Source organism: Lampetra planeri, chromosome 9 (genome assembly GCF_965212315.1).
Source record: "Lampetra planeri chromosome 9, kcLamPlan1.2.h2, whole genome shotgun sequence".
In the NCBI taxonomy this organism is placed as follows: Eukaryota; Metazoa; Chordata; class Hyperoartia; order Petromyzontiformes; family Petromyzontidae; genus Lampetra; species Lampetra planeri.
In genome coordinates this window covers 12,706,197-12,729,508 of record NC_136115.1, presented here as the reverse complement: position 1 = coordinate 12,729,508, position 23,312 = coordinate 12,706,197, and the positions used below count along the sequence as shown (strand labels likewise).

At 49.7% G+C, this 23,312-nt stretch overlaps 1 protein-coding gene across 3 annotated transcripts in view; it reads right to left on the bottom strand.

The window, feature by feature from the left end:
- LOC144720705 (protein lin-54 homolog) overlaps positions 1-23,312 on the bottom strand; it is a 28,002-nt gene extending 4,690 nt beyond the window's left edge. Inside the window, exons 1-11 of one of the 3 annotated variants that reach the window (XM_078597676.1) lie at positions 23,154-23,312; positions 20,558-21,809; positions 19,253-19,358; positions 18,305-18,432; positions 17,742-17,885; positions 16,139-16,283; positions 14,843-14,907; positions 10,446-10,664; positions 9,702-9,805; positions 9,011-9,082; positions 8,274-8,376 (exon numbers count right to left, since the gene is read on the bottom strand). In XM_078597676.1, the coding sequence (XP_078453802.1) occupies positions 8,274-8,376; positions 9,011-9,082; positions 9,702-9,805; positions 10,446-10,664; positions 14,843-14,907; positions 16,139-16,283; positions 17,742-17,885; positions 18,305-18,432; positions 19,253-19,358; positions 20,558-21,718 (2,247 nt within the window). In that variant the 5' untranslated portion in view covers positions 21,719-21,809; positions 23,154-23,312. Of the gene's footprint in view, positions 1-8,273; positions 8,377-9,010; positions 9,083-9,701; positions 9,806-10,445; positions 10,665-14,842; positions 14,908-16,138; positions 16,284-17,741; positions 17,886-18,304; positions 18,433-19,252; positions 19,359-20,557; positions 21,810-22,497; positions 22,654-23,153 lie in introns of those variants that run through there. The other 2 variants (XM_078597678.1, XM_078597677.1) reach the window with 2 other exon arrangements.

Below are 23,312 nucleotides of genomic sequence, written 5' to 3'. Positions count from 1 at the left end.
AGACTTGGTCTTCACCTGAGGACGGCTGCTTGCGTTGTGGCCGAAACGTCGTGAGAATTATTTTATTATGTTTTATTTTTATTATTTTATTATTTCCATTCTACGTAACTTTACCGAAAGAACCAAGAAGAAGAAGAAGAACCCATTTTAGCCAGGGTCGATGCAGCTTCAGATATTATTTGCCACTGATGTGATCCATGGCCGGGACTCAAATCTAGGTAGGTGGGGATTTTAGCGCAAAGTGCTAACCACTGCACAAGTGGGTGGCCAACACCACACCCGGCACGCTTTGTTTTCTCTAGTGTCGATGTTTACATATTCTTAGGTTTTTTCGGTAAAGTCACGTAGGTGAAGTATTGGAAAATGACGGCAGGAAACTCCTTGACGGGAACACACTTCTTTTATTAAATCTTGACTTGTAACGATACAACGCGTGGCCTCTCTTCTTCACAATGCGGTCACCATACAACGGTACAACTCGTGACCTCTTCTTCTTCACCCTACGCTTCTCTTGACTCTCTTAGATTCTGTGCTGCTGGCTCTCTGTGCCTCGTGTAGACTCCGCGCCTCGGCTACACTCTTCTCTCGTCTCGTGTAGACTCTGCGCCTCTGCTACACTCTCCACTCGCCTCGTGTAGACTTTGCATCTCTCTCTGGCTACACCGTATGCATACTCGGCTCGTGTAGACCTTTCTCTCTCTCTGGCTACACCGTATGCATACTCAGCTCGTGTAGACCGTTCTCTCTCTCTGGCTACACACTATACATCACTCAGCTCGTGTAGACCGTTTTCTCTCTCTGGCTACACACTATACATCACTCAGCTCGTGTAGACCGTTCTCTCTCTCTGGCTACACACTTATACCTTACTCTCCTCTACTCTCCCTTACTCTCCTCTCCTCTCCATTACTCTCCTCTCCGGGCTCTATCTCTGCACCTTCGTCTTCATTCTTAGATGGTTCCACTTCTCCCTCTACTCCTCTGTGCATCATCTTATATATCTCTTCCTCCCGGGAGACGGAGCGGATGCGGACCTCAACGTCGGCACCGCTCCTCAGTTACCCAATCACCACGCGCTATCTCTACGATCCGTTTCCGCCCAGCGCGTGTTTCCACTCCTCGACCAATCACACCGCGCTGCCACCCGATCACTCCCTCTCAGCGCGTCACCGGCACACAGCCAATCAGCAGCACTACCCCCACCCGCGCACTGACGCCCGCCCCTCCCCGTCAGCGCGCGCCACCACACACACACGTACACACGCGCTGGCACATGACGTACACACCCAGCGCGTATCACCACTACATCACCCCCTCCCACATAGCTCGCAGCCGGCCCGGCTGCTAACAACAACCAACCGCGACGATAAAACGACAACCAACAAAAAAAAACCCGTAACCCCCCGAGTGTGCCCCGTAACATAACAACAACAACAACAAGAATAACTATGTACAGATTGACAATGAACACGAAAAGTCAACAATAACACGATACGAGCAAATTCCAAAAAACGAACGCGCCCCACGTCCCTGCGACTACACGCAGTGACGAGGCGCACCAACAGCCCCGACTCCTCACGAGGCGGGTCGCGCAAAGTAGCACGACTTGGCGCGAGTCCGTCTGGCTGGTCCGTCGTATGGGGCGGGACACTGACGACCGTCCGACGGTTCCGGCTGCTCCAGACGGCGCGGAACGGGCCTGAAAGGGCCGGCCCCGCCGCGGAGATCCGGCCGCCGGTGGTCGGCAGCTGTCAGATCCGAGACACCTGGGAGCAGATCAGGCGAAAATACGCGTGGATCAGGCAGAGACATTTCCCCCTGTGGGTCGCCGGTCACGTCACACGCTCGGCCATGACGACACAAGGGGAGGCCATATGGAGGCGAGAACGGTTTCAGTCGGGAGGGGTGAACGTACCAACGGCGCTTTCCCCACTTTATCTGAACGCACTGGGGTCGTGCAACGCGCACGACCTCCACGGGTCCCCTCCACGGTCTCAACAATTTAGGCGACGTAGCCAAGGGTGCCTGAGGGCAATGCAGCCAGGCCCTGTCACCTGGTTTCCAATCGTGCCCGGACACCTTCCGTGCCCGCAACCGTTCATTAGCAATTTGGCGAGCCCGGGAATTAAGCCGTGCGGCCTCCCTCGCCTCTGTCAGCTTGTGAATATTAAACTTAATATGTTCTGCCAATTTAGAATTAGTTCGTGGAGCGGACAGGCCAAGTTGCGTTTCCATTGGCGGGTCAGCTTCCCGACCGTACATCAAATAGAATGGGGAAAACCCCGTAGCTGCATGGGGGGCCATTCTATACGCGGCAAGGACTCCCGGGACCTGCAGGTCCCAATCTACATGTGCCTCGCACACCTGCTGGCACAGCATGGAAGTCAAAGTTTTGTGGAGTCTCTCCACCATCCCGTCTGTCTGCGGGTGGTACGGGGAGGTACGCACCTTCTTGGTACCCAACAGATCGCACACCTCTTGCAACAATTTACTCGAAAATTTTTTACCTTGGTCGGTCAGCAGGCGTTCGGGAGCCCCCTTGTCCAGGACATAGCCCTGGACGAAGGCGTCCGTCACAGCCGCTGCCGACTGGTTAGCGAGAGGCCACGCCATAGGCCATCGGGTAAAGTATTCGACCCCCACTAACAAATATTTATTCCCTCTCGGCGTGACTGGGAAGGGCCCCAAAATATCGAGTGCAACGAGCTCGTTAGTACGCGAGACCTGAATAGATTGCAGCGGTGGATTAGCTGCCACGGGCGGTGGTTTACGCCTGGCGCACTCAACGCACCCCTTCAGAATATTTACCACATCACTTCCCATTCCCGGCCAGTAATAGTCACGCTGAAGCAGGGCAAGCGTCTTGTTAACTCCCAAGTGCAAGAGGCGTTCGTGTGCCGCCAAGACAACCCTCCCCCTTACAGCGGAAGGCACCACGAGTGCGTTCCGCTGGGACAACCTGTCCCATCTCAATAACATGCCCTGCTCAAGTACATAGGAGCCGGTACGCTCCTGGTCCCCCTCGGGACCCCCAACCTTGCGGCGCAATGCTAGCAGCGAGCTGTCCGCCATCTGGAGACGGCCCCATTCGCTGAGCGACAACGAGAGCAGCGAGTCCCGACCCTGAGAGGCAGTGGAATCATCCACGATCGGTGCGCCCGCTGTCGCAGCCAGTGCCCCCATCTCCCCCGCAAGCGTCGGTTTACAGCGCGCCGATCCCGACAAACACGCGCATTCATCACAAGGCAACAACCGCGACAAGCAATCGGCATTTGTGTGTCGCAACCCCTTACGGTACGTAGTCGTAAACTGATAGTCCTGGAGGACTTCCAACCAACGCGACAACTGGCCCGAGGGTTGGGCGACCCTCAATGAATACTGTAGCGCCGCGTGGTCCGTTCGGACCGTAAAGTGACGACCATAGAGATATGGCCTAAACTGCTGCACAAAAAAGACAATGGCAAGCAGCTCGCGACGGGTGACGCAGTAGCGCTGCTCCGCCGGAGACAACACCCTACTACCGTAGGCGACAACTCTTTCGACACCCCCAACGACTTGGGATAGCACCCCCCCAATGCCCGTGTTGCTAGCATCCGTGTCCAGCAAAAAGGGACTGGCAAAATCGGGATAACACAAGGGTGGGGCACCCACCAAGGCGTCCCGGAGGGAGCGAAACGCGGCCTCCTCCTCCGGTCCCCATTTGAACTTCACTCCCTTCGCCGTTAGAGCGTGCAAGGGTTTTGCAATAGTGGCGAAGTGCTCAACGAACCGCCGATAATAAGAAGCAAACCCGATGAAACTACGCACGTCGGAAACGGACGTAGGTGTCGGCCACGAACCGACACAATCCGTCTTCGCGGGATCGGTGGAGATCCCCGAAGAATCGACAATGTGACCCAAGTATCTAACCGACTTCCGAAGGAGGTGACATTTGGCCGGTTTAAATTTCAGCTTAGCCGATCGCATTCGCAAGAACACCCCTCTCAATCGCTGGAGGTGTTCTTCAAACGTTTTACTGAAAACAATGACATCGTCCATATAAATCAAGCATGTATCCCACTGCAAGCCCGACAAAACCAACTCCATAAGTCGCTGAAACGTCGCTGGAGAGGAGTGAAGTCCCATGGGTAACCGGTTAAACTGGAACAGCCCCCCTGGAGTCCGAAATGCTGTCTTAGGTTTCGACTCTTCGTCGAGCGGCAACTGCCAAAACCCCGATAACAAATCAAGAGTCGAAAAATATCGCGCACCAGACAATGCATCGAGGGACTCATCCATCCTGGGGAGCGGATACGCGTCAGCCACAGAGATCTTATTCAGGCGACGGAAATCAACGCAAAATCGCAGGGACCCGTCCTGCTTCTTAACCAGCACAATAGGCGCTCCCCACGGGCTAGAGGAGGGCGAAATAATATCGGCTTCTAGCATTTCGTTAACAGCCGACTGAACATGTTCCTTCTCCACGGGACTCAGTCGGAAGGGATTTAGCTTGACCGGCGCCGCATCGCCCGTTTCAATGTGGTGGTGCAACAAATCCGTGCACCCAATGTCATACTCATGTTTACTGAACACATCAGAGAATTCTATGAGCAACTCGCGCAGCGCACCCAACTGCGCCGCCGACAAATCGTCCGAGGCGGCGCATAGCGAATGGACCCACTCAAGGTCTTCCCTTGGCTCAACGTTCCGCGCGGGGCTCGAGCCCACCTGCGCAACCAACCCATCATCCACAGGGACCCGCGCCGCGTGAGCCAGCACGGTGCCCTGTGGAATGACAGCTGGCCGCGACCCCGCGTTCAAAACCATCACAAACGGATCCCTGTCAGCCCGCACCAAAGTGTGAGCCACCGATAAATCAAGACCCCCGACAGCCTTGTTAGAAGGACCCAAAAGCATACTTTGTTCCGAAGCCTCCCTCACCCATGGTTTCCGCAACCGGAGGGGAATCAACATCTGTGAACCCGGGGGCACATGCACGGTCTGTGTCGCCACCGCTTGTATCGTAGCGCACGCCGTCCGAATGTCAGTAGGGCTCGTCAAAAATGCAATCCGGCGACCCGATGGCAGTTCAATGCATCGTTGATCGATAAGAATTTTAATGGGCATTTTAGCCAAAAAATCAGTGCCCAAAAGACACGGAACCGCCAAAGAAGACGAAACGAAAACGGGTCCCGACAATTTGATATTTCCAATGCAAATGGACGCCCTAATCTGACCGATAATGCCCAACGATCCCCCATTAGCGGCGTAAAATGGCACATCCACTGGAAGCAGCGGACGACATTGGACTGGGAGAATATCATAAATGAGGTCCGATATAATAGTTGCCGATGCCCCCGTGTCCACTAACACCCTAATCTCGACCCCATCAATAGATCCCGTAACAACGGACGAACCCGCCGAAGCAGCCACAATTCTATGCCCCAATTCCGCCCATTCAATGTCTCCCTGGTCCCGGCCGAACCCCCCTCGCCGAACCGAATCCCCGAACCTTAACCGGCCCTCCTCCGCCGCAACGCGGCGTCCCATGTGTGCCGAATAAACAGGCCGAGCGTGTGAGGTGCCGCGACTTGCCGGGGATTGTAGAGATGACTTGGGATCTCGGTCGTCGTCCAGCCGAGCACCCATGGCGCGCTGACGCGGAGCGCGGCACCCGGACGCCACGTGGCCCCGGAGGCCGCAGTTATAGCACGTGACGAGGGTCGGAGTAGATCTTGGTTGCTCCGACTTTCGGCCCGATCGCAGAGGCGACCGAGCTCCCGGCCTCCAGTCCCCTGGTCGTCCCGTGGCGAACGCCTCCTCTCGTGGGCTGACGACTTGGGGTTCGGTGACCACCGAACCCGGAGCTGCGACGACAGCAGCGTTGCAACCAACTCCTTGTTTCCGTTGTAGGGCCTCGTGCGCTTGAATACTCGTGGCGACTCTCAAAGAAGAAATATCAATCTCGTCAGCTGTGTTGATAGGGACCCCCAGGTCCTGCGCCAACTTAAGCAGCTGCTCCAAAACCATCGCGTCTTGGCCCTCCTCGTCCATCCGAGGGAACGCAGCATCAGCAAGAGCCAGCAACGCCGTGCGATAGGCCAGCGCGGTCTCCGTGGCCGCTTTCCGTCTTGCGTAGAAATGATGGCGGCACGCCGAGGGAGGTCCGTAGACCCTGGCCAACAAACCCAGCGTATCCTTCAGCGTGGAGCGGTCCGACTTCCGTGCAGACCTGAAGGCCGCGAGCGCATCGTCGTCCAGCAGGGCAGGCAACGCCCGCAGCGCCGTAGCATCGGACCACGCTGACATCTCTTGATGCGCCAAAAACCTTGGCTGACAACGTGGGCAGACGCTGCTGAAAAATGAAGTCATCCGCCTCGTGGTTCCTCTCCGCCTCTCCGTCGGTGTGTAAGATGGCGGCTCCAGCGGCAGACGTAAAATGGCGGACCCCCTCGCGCGCTGATGACGTCGATGCGCGCGCTTGGGAACCCACCACCACGTGGCGCTCGCCGTTCCCGCCAAAAGTAGGCCCAGGCGCAATGGCGGGAATCCCCCATTCGTTTTGGCGGGAATCTGCGGGGCGACCTTGTAAAATGTCCCCCACCGTCCCCGCTCCTCCCGACGAGCTGATCTCCGCCAAGATGGACGCGGCGGCGAGCAGCAGCTCCGCCAGTCGGGAGTGCGCCTCACGAAGCACGGCCTCGGTCCCCGGTCGCTCGGCCGGCGCCGTCGACGGATCCTGTAGCGTGGGCAAGTCCTCCTCCTCACCCCCCGCCACCAGCGGCCCCGAGTCGTCCAGGTTTTCCTCGCGGTCAATCCCGTGGGTCCTACGGGTCTTCCTTGTCTCCATGCTTGGAAGCCCGTTTCACTTCTGACGCCAGATGAAGTATTGGAAAATGACGGCAGGAAACTCCTTGACGGGAACACACTTCTTTTATTAAATCTTGACTTGTAACGATACAACGCGTGGCCTCTCTTCTTCACAATGCGGTCACCATACAACGGTACAACTCGTGACCTCTTCTTCTTCACCCTACGCTTCTCTTGACTCTCTTAGATTCTGTGCTGCTGGCTCTCTGTGCCTCGTGTAGACTCCGCGCCTCGGCTACACTCTTCTCTCGTCTCGTGTAGACTCTGCGCCTCTGCTACACTCTCCACTCGCCTCGTGTAGACTTTGCATCTCTCTCTGGCTACACCGTATGCATACTCGGCTCGGCTCGTGTAGACCTTTCTCTCTCTCTGGCTACACCGTATGCATACTCAGCTCGTGTAGACCGTTCTCTCTCTCTGGCTACACACTATACATCACTCAGCTCGTGTAGACCGTTCTCTCTCTCTGGCTACACACTATACATCACTCAGCTCGTGTAGACCGTTCTCTCTCTCTGGCTACACACTTATACCTTACTCTCCTCTACTCTCCCTTACTCTCCTCTCCTCTCCATTACTCTCCTCTCCGGGCTCTATCTCTGCACCTTCGTCTTCATTCTTAGATGGTTCCACTTCTCCCTCTACTCCTCTGTGCATCATCTTATATATCTCTTCCTCCCGGGAGACGGAGCGGATGCGGACCTCAACGTCGGCACCGCTCCTCAGTTACCCAATCACCACGCGCTATCTCTACGATCCGTTTCCGCCCAGCGCGTGTTTCCACTCCTCGACCAATCACACCGCGCTGCCACCCGATCACTCCCTCTCAGCGCGTCACCGGCACACAGCCAATCAGCAGCACTACCCCCACCCGCGCACTGACGCCCGCCCCTCCCCGTCAGCGCGCGCCACCACACACACACGTACACACGCGCTGGCACATGACGTACACACCCAGCGCGTATCACCACTACATAGGTAAAACATCAAAATTAATTTTGATGTAGGCCTCATCCAGGTGGACTCAGGCAAACAGATGTTTTACCTACGTGACTTTACCGAAAAAACCTAAGAATATGATTCCTTGCAGTCACGAAAGCTTCAAATCTAGAATCGATGTTTACACACCACACCAGGTACTCATTCAAGCCTGAGTCCACCTGGATGAGGCCTAAGAGCGGTTGAGATATTTGCCACTGATGTTGGTCACGAGCGAGAATCAAACTTGGGTCGCAGGATTTCGTAGTTCACTGGTGCTAACCACTGTACCAACGCTCCCCACATCTAATAAGACAAGCACGCAGAGACGATCTTTAACACCTGGTGATGTGTTGCACTGCCGGAGGCAGGCTCACGATGAATCTAGGGAGCCACGCACACACTTGCAAATGAATGCGCACCAATCGCATGAACCAAGCACGCACCTTGATCGCTCGCTGCCTTTCCGACTCATGCACCAGGTTGTTTGAGCAGTTGCGACAGTTGCAGTTGTAGCAGAATTCGCCATTGGCAAAGCACTCGCAGTACCTGTAAGCAATAAAAACAATCGACTTGGAAATGGCCAATGTCAAGACTCGTGTTCCAACATTGACATTGTTCAGCAGAACACTCGTACTCGCAGGGTAAAGTTAAGCTGGGAGAGGTGAAGGAGCAAAAATGTGCTACACATTACATTAAACTCGAGTACGCGCCAAGGTTGTGTGTCTGGGCTCTCCAGCACAAGTTTGAAGTTTCATTATTGACACAGGAAGAAGAAAACAAAGACTGGAGTGACTTTCAAAAGTGCCACGTTAGAGCTTCAGTCACATTGTAATAACAAAGTACAGGAGTTACACTACAGTGACGTCATTAAAGCACGATCAAGGTGACCTTGAAAGTAGCTTAAATGTTTTTTTTTCTTTCATGAACAAAGTTTACAACTCATATTGGCCTATCTGCATGAACACAGTCCGGGCATGTATCTACAAAACAAGAGGCATTTGTTATATCGGCTGCACTGTGCCTTTAACGAACAAACATCGTGAGGGTGTTAAAAAAGCCTTCTCCAATTGCGTGTGTAGAGTCTTGTTATTTCTCAGCTTAATACTCATTCATCGAACAAGAAGCAATAAGCCTCAAGCCAGACTAATTGCTGGAAGCTGATTGGTTGATTGTTACTCACAGCTTGAGGCACTGAGACTTGGTGCAGTTGCATGGTTTCCGGGGCCGGGAAGCCGAGTCCGTCGTCGTGATGCTGCACGCACACCAACACACGGCAACAAATCATGCAGGCAGGCGGGCAGGCAGGCGGGCGGGCGGGTGGGCAGGCGGTCAGACATTTAGACGGTCAAAGGTCGCTCTTGCTCTGTGAACACTGCTCAATTCACGTGTGGCAACGTGTGGTGGGAACAAGAGCCACCTTTGGTCGTGTGGTGCACCGCCATCAGTTGTACGTTTTAGAAATGAGCTGTCGAAAAAAATCTGAATGCTCACATTCATAGCAATGAGCCTTCCGCCATACAACAAGAACTTTCTTGCGCTGCTCTTGTACAGCCAGCTGGCTGGCTGTTGAACTAGATGGCTTTAATAATGCTAGGCTGGTCAATTTAATGGCTTGTGGGGATGCATGCCCAGTATGTTGGCTCACTCATGGGTTTGCATGGGATTTATGTTTCGTAGGCTGGCGAGTTTGCCTGGTAGGTAGAGCTTGGCTGGATATGTTTCTAGGCTAGCTGGCTAACAGGACACCTGGGAAAGGCTGTGTACGATTGGATGACAGGATATGCTGTTTGCTGTTTGCGCAGGCTCATGGTTGGAGGCAACGCCTGGGCAGAGTGGCGAGCTGCCCCGCTGGTGCACGTGTGCGAACGTACCCGTTGACGGGGATGCGGGTTTGCGTGGAAGGAACGGTGGCAGCAGCCGCGAGGGGCGCCAACTTGCTGATGCTCACGGAGACACATGGCTGTGCCTGCTGCAGCTGGAGAAACAGAGAGCGACGAAAAACACAATTTACACCACAGGGTCAATTGACCCAAGTACACATTTACATCAACTCTAATTGTAGGTGTTTTAACTCAGTGGTTCACATGGCAGGGGGGGGTGGGTAGATAAATAAAGGCAGTCATTATTACAACATCAGTACGATATACCGCAGCTTTAATTAGTCATGGTATGAGTTCATGCGGTGCGTGTACTTGCATAAGAGTGAGAGACGTTGCCTAATCATCGTGTATAACATCATCGACCATTTGACATCAACCCAAGTTGGTTACAATCTCCGAAATGAGCTTCCCTTCCAATCCGATCTCGCAACAACGGCTTTGTCACTCCTACTGCCAAGAGGTCTTGCGGCTGCACAAGTGTCCGAGCAGGAAGAAAACTTGGTAGGCGGAGTCAATCGAAGAGAGACATGGCAAAATTCCACCAGACACCCACCTAGCAAGCCAGAACCTCGCAGAGTATCGAGCCAACGATGTGCAACGTCTCAGCAGTTAGCAGGCAGGCGACCTCGCACTGGTGATATATTGGAACTGGGTTACACACAAGACACCACCACGTCAGCCCTGCTAAATGCGGCCGCACGAGCGGCGTGAGCCGCTGGGCCGCCGTGCGCTCACTTGTGTGATGTACTGCGCGGGCATCATGGTGTAGCCAGCAGCGGGCGTGAGCAGCGTGCCGGGGGGCAGGCCGGGCAGGCTCGGCCGCAGCGACGACGCGGGCATGATGAGTCGGTGTGGGGTCTGTCCACGGGTCACCATGGAGCCCACCACTGGGCTCGCCACGGACCCCCCGCCGCTCACCAGGTGAGGGCTCGGCGCTCCCAGCCTGGCTACCACCTGCGTGCAAAGTGGCACACGTGCATCGGTAGATGTCGGAGACTCGGCCCCGTAAGCCGTATCTGGTCCGTGACTTCATTACTTACAGACCGCGGTTGCACGAGGCCTACTCCGCTACTCTGTAAGGACCCATCAAACGACATGTATCCATTACCGCAAGCATCTTAGCCACACTACATACACAGTACAGTAAACCCTAGATTTAACGGACCCCCATTCAACGGATCTCGGATTTAATGGGCAAAATCTTCTGATTCAGAGTTTTGTCCGAAGATCAGACAACAACGGACTTTGCCCCAAACAACGGACCAAGTCCGGTAATGGGGAAATCAGTCAGGTCAACATTCGTTTCTGCCCCTTAATGGGTTCAGTATTACACATGTTTTTTTTGCCTTAAAATAGGTCAAAATAGGAGAAATAAAAGTGGAAAATTTGTTGTACAATACATTTACAGTACTTTGGTATTGAGAAATATTTTACAGTACAGTAGCGTGTATTTAATATCACGACTAAGGTGAACAGTGATTGCTTGAAGCTGGGACAGTTTCAACAGAACGGTTTGGTATGGTGTTAAAAAACCTCCCATACTTGGTAAGTGTTGTACGGTACTGAACAACTGTTTATCTCGGTGCGAACTTTATGAATGTTTATCATTTTATGATGGGTGTGCAGTACTGTACATTCAAGTGTAAATGTCCAATTTAACACGTAGGCTTTCTCGACCAATATTATTCATAAAATAGGTTTTTTTGGGTCAGATTGCGTTATTTATAAATGTGTCGTAACCCTCCACCACCCGACACGGGCAAACAGTAAAAAATGTGTCACGTTTTTCAAAGGACAAAATAATTCACTTCTATAGCCCACCGGTGTGCTGAAGAGAGAATCCACAGCATTTAAAAATTTGATTAGTACGCTGTTTCGCTGATAATTACAATCAGCTTCATCGGACAAGAATGGTGAAGCTCTCCTGTTGCTTCCGGTCTTAAATAGAGCAGCAGCAGGGTGACGTCATCATTTAATTCAATTCAATCTGGTGCAGTGATTCGAGGCAAAGAGGGGGAGGGTATTGTAATTATATAGATTGGTAATCAATCAATTGTTATTCATTGGTATGTTTCCCTTATAAGGAATTGTAATTGTATTTATTTAATAATACGCTTCCAGGCCGCACTAAGCCTGTAGCTGTCAGAGCGAATGAAGTTATTTCTGTTTCTCTCAATTTCAATGGATTCTCTAATTAGTCTTGGCCAGTAATAATTAGTTTTACACAACACTTCAACGTTATCAAAATCAATTGAGTGTCCTTGTTGACAAGCATGCTTTGCCATTGCCGACAGTTGTTTGAGATAATTTAATGTTTCTTTGGTGTTCTTTTAATCTTATGTTGATGTTACATCCCATCTGTCCAATATAGCATCTGCCACATAAACAATTCATCTGATATACACCTTCTGTTGATAATTTAGGCAATTCGTCTTTAGTGCCAGATACCAGTTTTTGAATTTTGTGCAAAAGCCTTAAGAGAGCTCCGATTAAATAAAGATATTAAAATCCTGGCAGCTGATAAAGGTCGCACTACTGTAGTGATGTCACGAGCTGATGATGATAAAATGAAATATTTACTAGATCAAAGTACCTACATTAAAATTAAACGAAATCCAACTAATACTTTAGAACGTAAGACTGCCGCAATCATTGCAAATTCATTAATTCCTAAGAATGAGCAATGCCGAATTAAGCCAAGGACTTCAAAACCACCGCGATTGTATGGGCTACCAAAGGTTCATAAAATTGGCATCCCATTACGACCCAGTCAGTACAATTGGCTCTGCCACATATAAATTAGCAAAATATATAACTAAACAAATACAGCCCTACATCGGTAGGACATATTCATTCATTAAAAATTCAGAACATCTTGAGAATGTGATTAAAGATATCAAACTTAACCCTAATGATATTCTGGTGAGTTTTGATGTGATTTCTCTATTCACAAAGGTTCCAGTGAACGAGTCGCTTAAATTACTTGATACACTGGTAAAGAATACAGGTTTACCAGAAGATATTCCAAAACTAGCTGATCATTGTTTAAATAACACTTACTTTTTGGCCACATGGTAAAGATGCACTTAATGATTTTCTAAATAATCTCAATGCACAAAACCTGGCTATCCAGTTCACCATGGAAATGGAGGTAAATAACATATCCTAGATATTTTGCTGGGACATGGTCTTAATGGCAAAATAACACACAGCGTTTACCGAAAGCAAACGCACACTGATGCCTATCTGAATGCAGATTCACATCATCACCCACCTCATAAATCGTCTCTTATCAAAACACTCATACATCGGGCTAAAACAGTGTCAGATGGTGAGAGTCTAGTGAGAGAGATGAAACATGTTAAAGAAGCACTAAGACAGAATGGCTACAATAATGCTCAAATTAACAGAGCACTGAAGGCCAAAACACGAACGCAAAGCAACACTGCTGAAAGCGATACTATACTATACATCTCAGGAGTAACTGACAAATTAGCCCGGGTTTTGCAAAAGCAAAACATTAAAGTAAGATGTGGTACAGTGCACAAAATTCAAAAACTGGTATCTGGCACTAAAGACGAATTGCCTAAATTATCAACAGAAGGTGTATATCGGATGAATTGTTTATGTGGCAGATGCTATATTGGACAGACGGGACGTAACATCAGCGTAAGATTAAAAGAACACCAAAGAAACATTAAATTATCTAAAACACAACTGTCGGCAGTGGCAAAGCATGCTTGTCAACAAGGACACTCAATTGATTTTGATAACGTTGAAGTGTTGTGTAAAACTAATTATTACTGGCCAAGACTAATTAGAGAATCCATTGAAATTGAGAGTAACAGAAATAACTTCAATCGCTCTGACAGCTACAAGCTTAGTGTGACCTAGAAGCGTATTATTAAATAATTACAATTCCTTATAAGAGAAACATATCAATGAATAACAATTGTTTGATTACCAATCTATATAATTACAATACCCTCCCGCTCTTTGCCTCGGATCACTGCACCAGATTGAATTGAATTAAATGATGAGGTCACCCTGATGCTGCTCTACTTAAGACCGGAAGCAACAGGAGAGCTTCACCATTCTTGCCCGATGAAGCTGATTGTAATTATCAGCGAAACGTCGTACTATTCAGATTTTAAAATGCTGTTGATTCTCTCTTCAGAACACCGGTGGGCTAAAGAAGTGAATTATTTTGTCCTTTGAAAAACGTGACACATTTTTTACTGTTTGGCCGTGTCGGGTGGTGGAGGGTTACGACACATTTATAAATAACGCGATCTGACCAAAAAAAAAAAACCTAGATTATGTAAATGTACAGTACTGTATTACAGTATTAGTACTGTAACGCATTAACTGTATTATTACACTATTATTAACGTATTCATTTATTTTTTATTATCAAGATATTTTATAATTATCATTACTGAACTATCAGTAAGTAGTTTGCGTGTGATAGGGTGTGATTTAGCGCTCAAAATACGTCATGTGGCCTTTAACAGACAATTGGATTCTAAGGACACCCCCTTCCCCCCTATTAGTCCGTTAAACCGAGGGTTCACTGCACACATGGGCACTTAAATACTTGCCATGCAGTCTGGATTCATATAATTTAACACAGGATCATGTTAATGTGTTTAACCGTAATTACTATAAGGCAATCTTTTTTACCACAACACTTACTATGTTTATAATTATATCATACTCAAGTCACATGGCATGGTATGGACAGGCGTTCATTCAGCAGTGAATTGAAAAAGAGCTGTAACTTTGAAAACATAGGCACCTCTAAAGGTGAGCGATAATACATTTAGCATTATTATTATTATTATTCGATAACATGAAGGTGTTGTTTTTTTATGAAGTGTGGCCTGCCAAAGGTATCCGACAATCCTATTAGAACCTCGGAGTAAAGTAAGGAATAGGTTCCCAACTCATAGCGAAGAGTTAGTTATTTATAACTGCTTGTTATGTTTAGTTTGTTGTCCTTCCCCCGCACTTCTTATTAGCACGGTTGGCTACATATGGTGCGAAAGTATTTCAACATACATAGAACAAAGCTTGCCTCAATGGGCTAAATTAAGTCTTTCATTGGTTGATTGACCGAGGGAGGTCATCACCTGTCTCTGAGCCGGAGCAATGGGAATGGGAGGCCGCAACTGAAGTGTGCTGCTTACCGGCTTCGCTGCATACACACACACACACAAGTAAACGTACACACATTTACACACCAAACTTGTACATCCAGTGGCACATTTTTGAATACATAAAACCCACATCTACATACACGGTACACGTGGCCACTTAAAATACTCTGAATATACTTCGCCATGCAGTCTGGCTTAAAAAAAAAAGAACATTTGTTATTTGCATTTACTGTCGCATGGTATATTACCAGCAATAAACAGAGTGCTCGAAGCTACAGGGAGTACTTGTGCTTCATTACTAAGCCTACGCTTACAATATCACACGGGGTTTGGCCATTCTTTTCTCTTAATAAACACAAGAGGAGGGCGGGAGAGGGGGGTGGGCGGGGAAGGGGGAAGTGTTTAAACTTATGAGAGAGTGAAGAGCTGTGAATGCCGTATGAATTTGAATTAAAACTCAATGGTATTCATTTGTTTATCTGTTTTGCGTTCAAACTCAATATTTGTAAAACATGTAAAATCGTATCACCGATTCGTAACTCATAGAGATTCAATGGTAAACGTGTTTTTTTTGGTGACTGCACATTGGCACCTGGGTTGTAAATTAATGCATTACAAATAAAGATAATTACGAAAATGATGGAAAATCAATCCTACAAGATCACATTTCCCAACTATTCACCGTCTGCTTTTGCCATTTATATTTTAATGCTGGAAGTCTCCAGTCGCTGTTGCTGACAGTGCAACCTTGGCCGATAACAAATCAAATGGACGACACAAACTGATGACACCGAAATGTGACCTTGTAGGATTGATTGCCATCGTGCTCATTATCATCTTTATTTAGTTCAGCTCTACTAGTAGTTGCATTACGACTATTTTTTTATGTTATTTACGTTAACATAACAATACAACAAAACAGGTAAGAAACTGCGTGGGACAGATTTAACACTGGAGTCCATCAAATTCCATATCTCATCTCTCTGCTCATTGGAGATATGCTGTGATGAGAAGGAGCACCACAATTTATATATATGTGGTCCGATTAGGTGGTTCAGCTACGAAAACATTCCTCCGAAAGTCTAAAATGTAAGATGGAGCCTCGTATCCAATGGGAAAAAGGACCAACATATTCTCAAAAGTCATTGATAGAGGCATTAAAAGCACTTCTGAATTGCAAGTACTTGTGAAAGCAATGCCACGTGTCGCTTATTAAGACGGTGCTGCAGAGGGTGGTGCAATGTGGGTGGGGTGCCCGCGTGCTGTCACCTGGCAGGCCCTGCGTGGTGTGTGTGCTGACTGGCGTCACGAGACGCACGTAGTGGAATTTGCTGCCTGGCACCGATATGGGCTGCATGGTGGACATGGGCATCGAGAGAGGCTTCACGCCGCCCGGCTGTGTACTTGTCTTCACCTGTAAAACACACACGCACACGATTAACAATAATTACATTTATATCCAGATTTTCATCAAGGACCTCAAAGCGCTGTACAGGACACAGCAGCAACAGACACTCGGCATAAAAATATAAATACATTTTAAGAAACATTTACTAAATGAACCAAAAGTTTAATAAGCGGAAATGTATAAATAGGTTTAATGGCGCATTTTAAAAATGTCCACAGGCTCAGAGATCTTTATATCTTGTGGAAGAGCGTTCCATAGCCTGGGAGCTACACGGGAAAAATCTCGGTCACCCATAGACCGAAACCTTGACCGAAGAATGCAGAGAAGATCTGCGGCCCCAGATCTTAGGGACCTTGAGGGGACATGGGTGCAGCATGTCAATGTTGTAGGCTGGGACAAGATGGTTCATAATGAGTACAGGTATCTCTCCCCATTTCCAAACGTTCGGTTCAACAAAAATTTGCGTTCACGCGATTGACAAATTATGGACACTTTTCGATGATCGAAATCGAATTCCCACATTAACGAAATTTCACTACGGCACGCGCCGTGAGATCAAACAAGCAGCAGTATTCGGGAGGCTGCGTATTCATCCGCGACGACGTCACAGTATCCCTGCAGTGCAACAGTAGCGCCTCCACATCAACTTTTGCAAGCATTCCAACATGCAGATCTTTTGGAGAGTTCCCTGAAAATGTTCATTATTTTTCATTCAAATAAATTATTATTCAATCGTTTTACTCTTTGTTCCTTGTTATTATTTTTGTATTTTATGTATGTTCAACTTATTTTGCACAAAATGTAGCCAACCGTATATTTTTAGTTTAGAAGTCGGAATTTTTTGCATTAAATTGATGGGAAAAGCCATTCCGGTGGATGAAATGTCGTTCTTTGCGTGTTTTTTTAAAGAATGCATTCCTTTCATAAATCGAGAGATTTAGTCTTCTGTCAATCCACTGCGGATGAAAGCTCCCCCCCCACGCTGTGTTTGCCATGGTGGGTGTTTAACCATAATTCACCAAGCTTGTCAGCAAGGGTTGGTGAAGAGGGCGGGGGGGGTTGGGAGGTTCAGGACGGATTCAGATACTCACCTATCGTGTTAACCTTGACCGTGGCAATCAAACTCAAATCACTGGGATTCATAGCATAGTTCATGACCCATTGCGTCACCTCACCACCCCTATATTCTTCACTGTACATTAATACATTTAAGAGAAACTTGCATTCAAAAATAACGCTAACTTAAAAGGAAATATATATTTGGCAACGTTTTGGGAAATTGCTCTCTTTCATTGCCCAAAAAACACCGCCCGTTTCCCTTTAAGGCAGCGTGACTGACAAATGTATTGAGCTCTTTTGTTAATTGTGCTTGTGCACCACTGCCAATGTGGTATCACCACGTAATTTGTTCAGAAAAATTCTAACCGTGCTGCGCTGCATTGCGACTTATCACCAATAGAATACCTGGGTCAACAGCTTGCCAGGGGAGCCGGCCTGCTGCTGCTGCTGCAGGATCTGCTGAGCGACCGCCAGTGGGAGCGGCATGGCGGTGACGACGCGTTTCTGGGGCGAGTTCACCGGCCCCGGCGACATGGGCATCACCGTCATCTGCAAAGCCACCGCGGTCATGTTTTAAACGAGCACGGAGCGCGCAGCCAAAGTCTGGTAACCACACATGTTCAAGGAATCGGAACAGCATAATATAGAATTCCTGTTCATGTGTGGACAATGTACCTTAGCCCATGAACAAATCACATGGAAAGCACCCCATCTCCTCAAGATCTCAGAAGCTAAGCAAGACTGAAGCCTGTTGATGGTTTTATAAGCTGCTGCAGAGATAGTATACGAGCAGGGGGCAATGTAGTAACATTCATTGTTGCAGTGTATGACTATGCCCTCTGCCTTCACCAACCTGCACTGACCAATGTGCTTACGGCCAAACAACTCCCACGACTCACATTGTGTCGGGAAGCCCTCATGCAGCAGCGTACATTGGCAATTCGAGCTGTGCACGTATAATACCACACCTTAGAAGGGGACTTCAGTGGGGAGATGGCGATCTTGCCTCCAAGCTGGGGTCTCCCAGGAGAGCCCTCGGTCGTCACGTGGGACAGGGTGAAGGTCTTGGTGGGCGTTCCGGGGGCACTGCCTGAACCTATGCAAACCAGGCATGGGGTTAGAGATGAGCCTAACATTTTTATTTTTTTATTTTACCAGGTAAGGCCCACTGAGCTATTAACTATTTTTCAGAAGCGACCTGGCCACAAATAATAGCTCAACAAAGTGGCTTATCACGTGGAAATGTATAACAGCCAAATACTCTAAACGCGTGTTTCTCAATGTGGAGGGAAAATCTGGCTTGGTAAATTGTATACCCTTTTCTGCGAAATCGGCTTTGTATAGATTGCCCACGCCGTGGGAATGTGGAATTGACACCACTGGCTTCAGGTCACCAAAAGAGATATGCATTGCTCAATTTCTCATTTAAGTATGGAGAGTCATTTTCCTTGATGCCTGCAATTAATCATAATGGTGCACTGCACAACCCTTGTAAGAGTAGAAACACGCACATGCATGCCGCAGATTAGCTAGGGGTGGGAGATTGCTCATGTAGAACGTGCAAAGAGTGCATGTGTGCGTATGTGTGCACATGCGCGTGTGTGGGGAGTAGTAGCGCAGTGGTTAGCGTACTGCGTTACAAACCCAGCAACCCAAATTAAATTCCCACTCATGGCCAACACCCTAACAATTATCTCAACCAGTTATGGGCCTATCCTAGGTCGCCTCAAATGAGCACCTGGTGTGGTGTGTAAACATCGCCACTCAGGAGACTAAGGTGGCTCGGCATGGTGCTTGGGTGCCGTGCCGGCCTTCACAGGTGCTCACTAAACAGCACCTGCCCCAAGAGTCTGTTAAGACTTAGGGGTGGATCTTTGTTTTTGTGTGCACACGCACGCATGTGTGTGTGTGGCTACCGCTGATCAGTGTCCCCCGGCCCGTGCTGGGCATGGGCTTGATGATGAACTTGGTGATGATAGGCCCACTGCCCCCCGAGTGAGACGGCCCAGCCATCTTGGTCACCTGCACGCAGCAAAACCCCAGGCCTCATTTGAACATATGCACACTGCGCCATTTGTAGTCCTTTTTTTACATAAAAAATATTAGGTTGCACCTCTTTTTAGTTTTTTCTATGTCGCAGGTGCTTAGCACGGTTGGATATGTATGGCGCTAAAAAAAATTCAACATACACACAACTAACAATGCTCCTGATAGGTGAGTTACAATTTTTCAACGTGTCATATACACCTGGTTTTACATGAAAAATTTAAATAAAATGTATTGTTCAAAATCTGTTAGTTTTCCTCGTGTAAAAAAAGTATTGTGTTCTATATATACTGGTTTGTAAAGGCCAAATTGGTTTTGATGCTAATTCAAACTAATGTAATAGCATTAAATATTACATATTTAATTTGAAGGAGACATTTCTTATTTATTTTGTTATTTTATAAATCTGCACACACGAAGACAATAACAATTATTTATAATTTCTCACCTGAAATGGTATAACGAGCCAAATAGAAATAAGAACGAAATCAGCATAACATTTTTTACACAATCAACTTAGGAATGCTCCCAGAAGTAACTTTCAACGTCGTCGCAGTTAAAGGAAAGCCAAGAATTTGACGTTTGAATTTACCGCTTTGTGTGCGTGGCAGGTCTGGACATGCTGAGTACCAAGAATGCAACAATGGTTTAAAATTCTTACGCTTACAACACAAGCATGAGAATAATGTATGCATGCATGTATGAATCCATTATTTATAATTTCTTTACGTTCATAACACTATCTTAACACAACTGTAGATCCTATAGATTCACACCACTATAAATCCTACATGCATCACAAGGCAAAACATATATAATTTACGTCAATTAAATCATGCTGGATTAAAGGTCTTTCCACGCCACGTAGGTCAAGGGAGTTGTTGGACCATATTTCACCATGCTGGTCAGTTCAGGTTGGTAAAGGGGAGAGGAGGTACCAAGACCGGTTCAGATATCACCAAGCTGTGGCCTGGCCAGAAATCAAACTCCATGTCCTTGAATTCACAGTGCAGTGCAGTACGCTAACCACTGCACCACTGCTCCCATGCGAATCATTATATCTACTAAACACGTCAGTTATTGTCAATATGCATTTGTGTACGAGCTGCCAGCCAGTACGTCTGTCCACACTATTCCATGCCAACGTATGCAACCAATCAGCCGCGCACACCTACCTGCATCGAGCCGAGCTGCCCTGGCAGGCTGCTGCTGGAGGCCGGTGTCTGCGTCGTGCCCGTCTTGCCCACAGAATGCATCGCCAGCACCACCGACTGTCCCTCCCCGGCTTTGCCCTGTGCTGAGGTCATGCCGGGGGGCATGGCCAGCAGCATCTGCTGACCTTCCCCGCCGCCGCTGCCCTTGCCCTGTGCACCCTGCACCGTGAGGAAGATGGGCTGTTCGGAACCTTTCCCCCCGCTGGCGGTCAAGCCGCGCACCTGTGTCCGACTCTGCACCTGCGCTACCGTGCGCCCGCCTTGCGTGCTGAACAGCACCGCCTGCTCCAGCTTCCCCTGCCCCGGCGAGCTCTGCACTGTCTGCCCGTGGCCCTGCTGCAGCGTCAGCATCATGGGCGCTGGCTCTGACTTGGAGGCGGCTAAGCTTGGGGTGGACGTGCCTCCGCCCTGCGGCACCGACGTCTGCTGCACGGCCTCCGACCGCGGCTGCACCGTCAGCAGGATGGGCTGGTCGCTGCCAGGCAGCATCGCCAGCAGCACCTGCTGCCCTCCACCCAGAGCCATTCCACTCACCTGACCGCCTCCTTCTGACATACCCTTGTGATTGGCCGACAGTGCCACCGCCGTGATGGGCTGACCGCTGGGAGTCGTCATGGTGATGACGGGCTCTGTTGTCCTGGTTACGGGCCTCGTGGCAAACGACACCGTCGAGACGGGCCTGGTGGTCACGGCAGCGCTCGTGGTAGCCGTGCTTACAAGAGTGGCAACAGTGCGAGAGATCGCCACTCGTGCGGGCACTTGTGCAGTGTCCAAGGAACGTGGCTGCCCAAGTGTCTGCGTCGCAACGGTCGGCGTGGGTTCAGCAGCTGCAGCAACAACGGTGGCGAGCGAGGCTCGAGAGGGAGCCTCGACAGCCGCCGGTTTCCCCGACAGCGCCGCGATCTGCCGCGTCATCACCTCGACCGGAGCCGTTGCTGCCTCCTCCGCAGGGCCAGCGAGTTGCACCGAAATGATGGCCACGTGGTCCTCAGGCTCCATCGTTAGCATCATCTCCTCGTGCTGCGGGACAGCCATGGGCTCTTCCTCGTCTTCCTCGTCATCACCCGCCAGTCGTACCTCCATAATCTCATCCGGGAGCAGCCCGTCCACCTCTGTGTCCATGGTGACGGCTGTTGGTCACTCCCTCCGCTTCGGGTCGAGGTCCTGCGTTGGTTGTCGCGATGATTAGAGAGGACGGTGCGGCCTCGGGGCGCTGTGAACACACCAACGACAGGCACGCCGGGAAACTGTTAAGGCCGCCTGTACCTTGTAGTGGGAAAGAGGGGCAAACAGTTTGGAGGTGAGCACGCCAGACATAAAAACCATAGCCCTAATTAACTAGCCAATCAGCCCGTAGTTACCACTAGCTAGCCAACAGCCACTACCTGGCATAGCCATCTAGTCACATGGCAGTGTACTAGCCAATCAGCGACTAGTCACAGCCAACTAGCCAATAATACCAACCTACTTATTGGCATTAACCATAACCTTAAACCGATCTTTCACATTGTTGTCAGAGCTCGTTTTCGCTTTGCAGATTTGGGTGTTCGCGGCACGGGGTCTGGCATTATCCCCTGACCTTGCCAAGCAGCTCTCCCCAGCTGAAGGCGCATACGATAGCGGGTAACGTGTATTCCTGGGCGACTTCGATTAGGTGTAAAATATAGGCCTCGTAGTAGGGCCAGGTACATGGGGCAGGGTTCGTGGTGTACAAGACACGTGCGAGTGGTTTTGCTACTTTTCAGATTAATGTGCCGAATTGTCAAATCGGGCCTGGACATTACATTTCTGATGACCCGGGAAAAAACGTGTTCGTTTTGGATTGAAAAACAAAAAGAGATGTCGCGAAAGTGTGGCAAAAATATGGGGAGAGAGGAAAAAATGAAATCTGAAACGCATACCACAACCGGGAAGATAGTTTGGCGTAAACGTATACATGGGCTAGTTGAAGGGGCTAGGCGGGCAAATGGGGGCACAGCAGACACGAGTCCACGGGCCTTCATCCAGCAGTGGAGAGGCCGTGGTTGACCCTGCCGCTGCTGCTGCTGGTGATGAGTGTTGGCAGTGGAGGAGCCTACTCGGCCCGACCCCTGCCGTCCTCCATGTTCAGGTAAAGGCGGGGAGAGACTCGCCACATTCGCTTCTCGCAGTCGCCCCGGGGGCGCCTCCGACACGGACGGCCTCTGCGAGCCAAGCGTCGCGATCCGCCCCCAGGGCGTCTCGCACTTCCAAAACAAACCCCCTGCGCCCGCCCGATTTTTTGACTCCGCGTTTTTTTTTACCGAGAGAATTTTTTTGGGGTTTAAGCCCCGCGCTCTGAACAAGAAGTGTAATAAACAAGAAGACGCGAGCTTGCAACACAGCGCGCGGTACCGCGGTTGCCGAGTAACGGCGGAGAGACGACCTCAATAAACTGGGAGCGCGAACGATACCGCGGCAGCGGCGGCCTGGCGCGCCGTCTTTACGAAGCGTCCGCTGCGAACAAGAAACCGAAGGGAGTGCGAGGTTCTAAAGTAGCAACGGGAGGCAGAGGCCGCGGGAACTGAGGGCGGCTTACCCAGCGCTCCGCTTCGCCGCCGCCGCCGCAGCCGCCGCCGACTTCTGTTGAAAAATTCCCGCGCGGGCGGAGCGCCTCGCTCTCCCGCGCGGTGACGTCACGGCGCAGGCACGTGACCGCGTTGCGTGTGACGTCATCCTGCCGAGCGCGTCTGGGCTC